The 8,373-nt window shown below is 41.3% G+C and overlaps 1 protein-coding gene across 1 annotated transcript in view; it reads right to left on the minus strand.

Moving 5' to 3' along the window:
* LOC119917175 (heterogeneous nuclear ribonucleoprotein L-like) overlaps window positions 1-8,373 on the minus strand; it is a 54,447-nt gene extending 46,074 nt beyond the window's left edge. Inside the window, exon 1 of the mRNA XM_038737322.1 lies at window positions 8,152-8,373. Coding sequence (XP_038593250.1) covers window positions 8,152-8,373 — 222 coding nt within the window. The remainder of the gene's footprint in view (window positions 1-8,151) is intronic.

The raw sequence follows: 8,373 nt of genomic DNA on the forward strand, positions 1-8,373 counted from the left end.
ATGGTGAAATATGAAATATTGAAATATTTTCAAATAAAATACACTTTTACTCATTTTGAGATTTGTTTCAGTAAAAGTGAGAGTTAGTGTGCTGGATTGAATATTATAACGAGACTGTGTCACACTTTATAACAGTTAGACCGCAGTAAGTAACTTTACTGTAGTGTCAGTGCATGGCTCTTCCTCTGTGTTGTTGTCGTCGTTTTGTTGCAATATTGTATATTATGTGGGTCACATTAGTTACAGCGACAGAGAGGTGGAGAAGCTATGTACCCGAGTATCGGTAAAACCACAATAAATCTAAATTGAATATTACGAAGCAAACAGCGGCAGGTCCAAGCTAATGTAGCGTTAGCTGGCTGCATCACTATAAACAAACGGTACTGAACATGTACATTACTCTGGCCCAAACTTAACTCTCCGACATTGATGTTAGACGGATTTGTGCAGCAGTGTTCATGATACTAACCATTCAATACACAGACTGGTCCGCTGTCAGTGTGATTGCGGGAGAGAGAAAGAGAGAGAGAGTCACCTTGGCGACGTGTCCGATGACAGCGTCTATAGGCGCATTAGTTGGTGAAGTAATGTAGAAAGCGACTTTGCACTGGATAACATTAGCAACTGCTCGGCGTTAGCCAGCAACCTAACGTGACTTTCTCTGTGTTTCTCCAGCTTTACTAATGCTCACTCTGTTCTTACTCGACATCATCTAAACCCGTTTGGTCTGATGGGCTTCAGCACATCAACCTTTATTGTGTTTTTGTATCCTTACCCTTATCCTTATCCTTAGCCTGTGTTTTGCTGCGAGCTGGTTGTTTTATGGTGTTAGTGGACTGCATGTCGATAGCTGCCGTGTGGTCGCTGTAGCATGAGAGAGGCTCAGGAGCGCGTACAGGGCTGAATCCGACCCGGAGACCCCACATTGAAAGCAGAATAGTGGCTGATGCAAGCAACAGAGAAAACAGGCGTATGCTTCATTTCTAAGTAAGTTTTGTACCCATTGATAATAAGGCAAGGAAAATTTGATTAATTTCATTGAAAAACTTACATATAGTCCCTTTAATAGTCAATGTTTTATTATGAACATACAATTGGCCCCTAGGAAGAACAGCCTATGCTTTTGCTGGTGCCAGTGGGGATTCTAATAAAGAAACATAAAAAAACAAAGAAATAATTTTCCATTAAAGAAAAGTTTTTAAAAATGAGTGTATATGTTGTAAATTACACCACCTCCTATCTTCATTCACTCTCTAGCTCGCTCGACCTCCACTACTTTGTCTCTTTCTCTCTGCATGGGGCCAATATTGAATCTCATGGTTACAAACAGCAACCAACAAATCCTGCTCCTGCCTTTGCTCAACAAAAAAAGACTAACTAATTTAATCTGATGAATCATTTTATTCAAAATGAGGTTTTTGATTTTGATTTTTTGATGCTGTCATAAAATATGACAACAGACATTCAAAGCTTCAGTAAAACTTCAAAAGAATGTAAACTATTATGACATTTGGTACAAGTCCTACATTTTTGTTTAGCAAATGGTGAGAAATAACAGTAAAATACATAGACTGTCAAATCAAGTAACACAGACTCATTGCCTTCACTATATGTAGGCTGATCATGCTTGCCCATTCTGCACCAGGAAAAGGTCTGGAAGCGCTTGTAAACACACTAGCTGAAACTGAATTAGTCATAGATGACTGCCACCATGACTGGCTAACCGAGGAAAACCGTAGGCAGATTACAGTACTGACAATAGATTTTAATCAGAATCGAATTACTGCTGAAGCAACTGGACCAAATTTAACAAAGTTTACAAGCCTTCTGTAGCAGGCCTTTAGAGGGGTCTATGGTGTAGGTGTGAGTGTATTGATCCAACAGCCATTGAAGAAATCATTAGATGTATGAAGGATATTTTTTTCCAATACTTTGATTGCTACCTTGTGTCTTGAATAATTTACATTACTTCTGTCATTTCCTTTTTTGTGATCTTGTTTTTTAAGAGGACTGTGGAACTTCAATGTATCTTTCTGCGTGTAAATAATGGTGGAAGGAATGAACATTCCTGAGTAGCCCATTCATCTTCTTAATCACCTGCTAATGATCAGATGACGCATGTGTGTGTGTGTGTGTGTGTGTGTGTGTGTGTGTGTAACTGTGTACGTGCATGCATACCTGAGTGTGTGTGGAAACTAGACTACATGCATGTAATGCTGATTACACTGCAAGGTGATACCACCTTCACTCAGGCTCCTGTATGTGTGTGTGTGTGTGTGTGTGTGTGTGTGTGTGTGTGTGTGTGCAGAGGGGTGTTGTATTGTCTATCTTTGTGAGGACCAAGTTCAGTTTTAAACCATCATAGTGAGGATTTGTTTACCATTTGCTCACTACTTCAAAGGTGTGGTGGTTAAGGGTTGGGTTAGGAGCTAGGGAATGCTTTATGTCAATAGGGTCCTAACAAGTACAGAAAGACAAATGTATGTGTGTTTGTGTGTGTGTGTGCACCAATCTAGTACCTTCGCATCCTGTGATGGGGAGATAGTGAGAAAGGAAACACAGTGAACTAACACAGTGTGGTTGACAGCGATAGCCACACGTATATGTTACATCCTTCTACCAAAAAAGTCTTTACTTCTCTGTTTACTCTGTTGGATATTTATATGAGCACATATAAAATGCTTTTATCTTACTCTCTCATACATAATCCTAAATACACATACAGAACCCATGAACAGACACACAACAGACCACAGACCCTGTTTAACAACACCTGGCCCAAAAGGAGCTATGATAGAAAGTTTCAGTTTGCTGTGGACAGCTGTCGTGCAGCTGTACAGAAATAGCAATGGCAAGAAATTAAGAACAATTTTTTTGTACTGATGTCTTTCGAATTCAATGCGTACTGAGTCTACAATAGTATGTATGTACTGCCACCAGGAAGTAGCCACAGCCGTCAGGCTCCAAATCCTGTGCTTCAGCTGATCAGTAATACAGTCTCTCATTAACGGTTTCTTTCATTGGTCCATCTAAAAAACTATTCGTATTCTATAATAAAAAGTACCAACCACTGACCATGATGTTAGAATTTGCATCTTCCAGTTATAGAATTAATGAAACATTTGCTGGCTGCTTAGCCTTTGCAGTTGAAACATTTGTTGGAATCCAGTACTCCCCGTGGTTTTCTTGCCACGTGCATGGCTAACTAAGCTAACAAGCTAACAAAAGATACAGTTAGCATAAGGTGGCCAGATTTCTGAAATGAAAACCAGGGAAATTTCCAGTTTGGTGGTTACTATGTCAATCAAATATCCAACCTAATTATCTATGAAATAAAAATGGGAGACAATTCCAGTTTCATGTATTTTGCCCATCTGTTGTACAGTAGTAAACTATAGTGCGGGCCAACTGGTAAAATAGATTTTAACTAACACTACCAGCCTATTTAGTCTTCCAAAGTTGGTATTGGTGTTGTTGGCAGAGAACGTTACAACTTTGTTTTCCAGGATAATCTGTTCCAACAGATGTGTATATCTAACAATATATGATGACTATTGGCAGCAGCTTTACATGGCCATGATTGGATGCATTAATGGACAGGGACAAAAATTCAATCTGGTCTGGGTCCTGTGCTACCGAAGTAGATGCCCATGGTACTACGACATTATTCACTATGGCGTCACAGTTTTTCAGAGCACACGTGAACTTTGGCTCATAAAGCTGCTGTGCAGTCCATAGGTCTGGGGTTGTGTGGTATGCTCTCTTTAGGGCTGAAACGATTCATCGATTAAATCAATTAATAACATGCATCAACACAAATTCTTTGCATCGATGCCATGTAACTTTACAGCACAGTGTTTCGCAGGGACATTTATTACTGTCGCACATCACGCTTACGCTGTGAACACGGCGTGATTATGATGGAGCTGTTTGCAAAGTGGAGGAAGAGAGAGAAAATATTGAGGGACAAAGAAGAAAGTGTCCAAAGTCTGGGATTATTTCAAGCTAAAGAAAACAACAACTCTGTAATGTCACAGTCCGTCCACCGTAAAACAAAACGTATGTCGCCTCGGCAACAGCACAACGGCAGCTGAACAAAAAGGTGTTCTGCCAGCGGACCACAGACAAGGTAACAGTAACAGCAACTTTAGCATTTAGCTGAAATCATGATTGATTGTTGAGTTGAAGCCAAAGTAAGCTGCAGTCCTCAGCTGAAAATGTGCACATGTGTTTGTTGTTCACCTTTTTGGGCCGTGAGTTGTAACCTCACAGTCAGGAGTTAACTGGGTGTCGAGGAGCTGCACCTTTTAACTCCCCTCCAGCTCTCTCTGTAGCTCAGACAATCTCTGCTACCTGCGTGTGCTAATCCATCCTTTACCCAGATTCTTTGTCTTTATTATCGCCATCTTTATAATAACAAACAGCTGTTTCCTGTGAAGGATCGCTCATTTCCCGTTTCACATTTCACGTGTGTTTTCTTGACAAAACGTGGTTTGGAGAGCCGCTGTCAGCTCCTGTAGTGTGTGTGTGTCCCTGTCACCGATCAGTCATGTAGTGTGAACGCCACAGCGACTTTAAGACTGCCGTCATATGACCGCCTAGCAAAAGTACTTATTAAACGACACATCGATGAATCATTGAAATAATCTATTGAAGCTTATACTAAAATCATCGTTAGCTGCAGCCCTAGCTCTCTTAACTTTTTCTTCTCCTTCAATCTTTCTCCTCCTCTTTCCTTTCATTCTCCCTTCTCATCTACACTCTCTTCACATTATTATTTTTATCCCCTTTTATCCCCCTGAAAACCAGCGGTCCAAATCTCCTGTGCTTGATTACAGGTGTAAACACCAACACTTCCGAGCTCCCAGTCCGGGCAGAGTCTAAAGCTAGCTAGTTAGCGCGGTTACTTTAGCAACGTGTAAAGACTTGATATATGGAACTTATTATAGTAATATTTTGATGTCAGGCACACAGTGATTGATTGATTTGCCAACCCTAAACTCAGTGCTGTGCATGCATTTATTGACTCTGGTCATGTTTTTAGTATAAAGTTAACTAAACATATCCATTTGCAACTAATGTATGTGAGCACCGTTAACTCCTGTTGTGTGTTTTACGGCACCTTGTACGCCAGACAGGTGTTGCACCAATTTCTGTGACCCATCAGATTCTGTGTCTAAACCCAAACCATGATTTTGTTTCTTAACCTAACCAAGCGTGACCAAACTGCAACCACATGCTAGAAAGCCTTTGGTTAGCCTTAGGTGAAGAAATGGTCTGAGATAATAAAGTTAGTCAACATTAACTTTCAAGGTCACTGCTATCGAGACTTGCGGGTCCTATGATGTAACGTTAAGTCTCGAGCGTCAAATCTAATTTAATTTGAAACGCAATGGATAAGAAAATCATCAGGTGGCAGTCTCTGCCTGCTCTCTGTTGGCTCACACACACACACACACACACACAGGCAGCAGAACAAGAGGCTGCGGTGTCGCGGTGGAATACAGTGAGGGTTAAGTTAACGTTAGCTCCAAACTACTTTAACGTTAGTTGATGACAGCTACGCTCGTTACTGTAAGTACGTGCAATAAAACCTTCGCAAGTAAAAAGACAATACTTTATCAATCCACCTGTCTGTAAGGTAACATTAAACATGTAGAAATGGTTAATTTAATCATCTCTGTCCTCAGTATCTCATCCTCTATGTTTTATACAAGCACAGCTAACGCTAGCTTGGCATTAGCCAAATGTTAAAAACAAGCTAGATAGAAAGCATCTGTCTGGAGCACAGACTGGTCTGTAGTCTTAAAAACTCAGCTGCTGGCTGAGACAAACCAGCCGCTCCTCCTTCTACCTGGTAACGTTACCTGCAGCCAGCGAGAGAGGAGGAGGGACTGATCCAGACTGATGGTATTCTTTCTAAACGCCACTCACTACTTGTGATGTCAGATAAAGTTATTGAGTTACTTTGCTGTTGTCTAGAAACAACATTTAGCTGTATTTAAAATATTAAATTAAAAACAACCAGGTAGTTAATATGCACACTTCAATATATGTTTATTTATCGCAAGTGATACGTCATCTCAATATATAACGTTATCGCACATTGAATATGTTCCTCATACCGTGCAGGCCTACCTCATGCCCGTTAGGTCTGGTCTTACCAAATAACAAAATAATAGTGGTATCGATAAAGAATCAGATCGTTAAGCAGTCTCAATAAGGGTATCAATATCAATAAAAATTAACAATCCCCATCCCTAGTCACACAGTAACTAAACCCTGATCTCCCAGGTGATGGTTCTGTGTCTGACCCATTCATCCACCATATCATACTTGGACTCTTAATATTATGTTACGTGTCTTCCTAAAGCCTGTCTGACAAAAGCTGAAATGGCTATGAAAGGCTTTCTTAAGTTGTCAATAAATGTATCCTCATTACATACGCAGACTGAACGGTATTTCTCTTAATGACACAATTGAGTTGCTCCTCTGAGTTGCTAATGTTAGCCACGTTGATCTGGAATGTGGCGCTGCCTCATGTGGAATAATCAGGAAAATTAGTTTCCAACCGTAAAGCAATAAAATAGTAAAAAATACAACAGATCTACTTTGTATGTCCACGTTGTTTCCAAATTATGACTGCAAAGCTCATGAACACACAAATCGGAAGAACTACTTCCCAAATGGGACCATCCAAGGAACATTTCAGTGCACCAGGTTATATATGACAAAATCACGTTTGTAAAAAAAAAACTGGCTTAACATGAAGGTCTTTCAGAGCGATCTGTGCGATTTTCAACCATCTCAAATCGCACTAAAGGGCCGTTACCAAGCATGAACCTCCGGGTCTGAAAAGTGAAGCCGTGCAAAAGTGACTAAAACCTGCATTCTTTCTAACGGCCAGCAGGGGGCGACTCATCTAACTGCAAAAAGAAATCCGGTTCCATTAGAAAAGGTAAAATAAGCCTACTTCTCACTTGATTTATTACCTCAGTAAACATTTTCCTAATGACTTTATGATCTCAATTGTTGTTTCAAGTCTTCTTCAACACAGCATGATGTTCATTTAGTAAATTATGGTCCCATTTAGAGGAAAAGTGTATGCTTTAGGGCGGGACTACCTTGTGATTCACAAGTCGCTACCATGGCAACCTGTCAAGATAGAGGCGACTCTATCCACTGCTTTGTGAACATTAAACCAACGCAGCAGAAAAAGCTTAAATCGGAGTCCGCTTTTAAATTTTTCGGTAAACATTTTTTTTTTTAAGCCTGTTTTACTAGCAAAAATTAGCATTCCAGTTAAAATCAGAGTTAACGTGAATTACAGATACACCTAACTAGCCAAGCTAGCTAGCGCCACCATCTCATCCAAATATCATCACATCTGGTGACTGGTTGGAAGATAACAACATGGCGGCGGCCAAACTGCCAGGCTTCAAAACTGTAGTCCACAAGCCAACGCGTGATGTCACAGTGACTACGTCCACTTCTTTTATACAGTCTATGGGCAGTACTCCACAGAACACGACTTGACGCTGCAGCTGATTGGACTATCATATTCAGAGGCAGGACTTACAAACTTATTATGTAAAACAACTTTACTAATGATGACAATAATAAATTATACCATATTTTTTGTAGGACAGTGGCGCCCTATCGCCCTCTAATAGCCAGCCGCCCCTGACTAAATAATCATCAAAAATAAATCTCAGACTGGGCTCATGATTGCCAAATACTCAATATTAAAGGATTTCTGATGTCCCTGGCCCCTACATTTGACTTTCCAGTGGGAAATGTTAAGTGTTCCTCTGAACACAGGCTCAGGTTTTGGCCTCCTGGGCCCACGGGTATGTGCCACACTCACACTGGTAACTGCAGAGTAAATCAGAATTTATCTATCAGTAGTGTCCTATCAGGTAATAGTTCTAATGCACACATTGTTGCATGTTACTTGTTATTTAAAATGTAGCATCACGCTGTATGAGAGGAGCAGAGCTAAAGTGCAGTAACCTGTACTGTGACAGCTAGGGAATGCTCGCTCACTGAAAAAATGACAGCGGCAGCAAACACGCGGTCGCGCACACGCACGCGGTCGTCTGTGATGCTGTGCTGCAGGGGAACGTTAGATAATATTTTTGCTCTCCTCACCCTCCGTCCTGCTCCGTATTGGCTGGCGCTCCACCGGGCCCGACTGTCCACCGCTGTCTCTCCGTTACCGGGCAGGGAGCCGGAGTCCGAATCCTCACCCTCCTCCAGCTCCTCTTCGCCCTCCTCTCTCTCCTCCGCCTCCCTCTCCTCCGTTTTCAGCCGCTTTGCCGCCCTTCCGTACTCCCCTTCCTCGCGCTGGCCGGCTCCTTCTACCGTCGACAT

This window comes from Micropterus salmoides, unplaced genomic scaffold, assembly GCF_014851395.1.
Source record: "Micropterus salmoides isolate LMB-PRFRI ecotype aquatic unplaced genomic scaffold, ASM1485139v1 Ms_hic_scaffold_22, whole genome shotgun sequence".
NCBI lineage: Eukaryota > Metazoa > Chordata > Actinopteri > Centrarchiformes > Centrarchidae > Micropterus > Micropterus salmoides.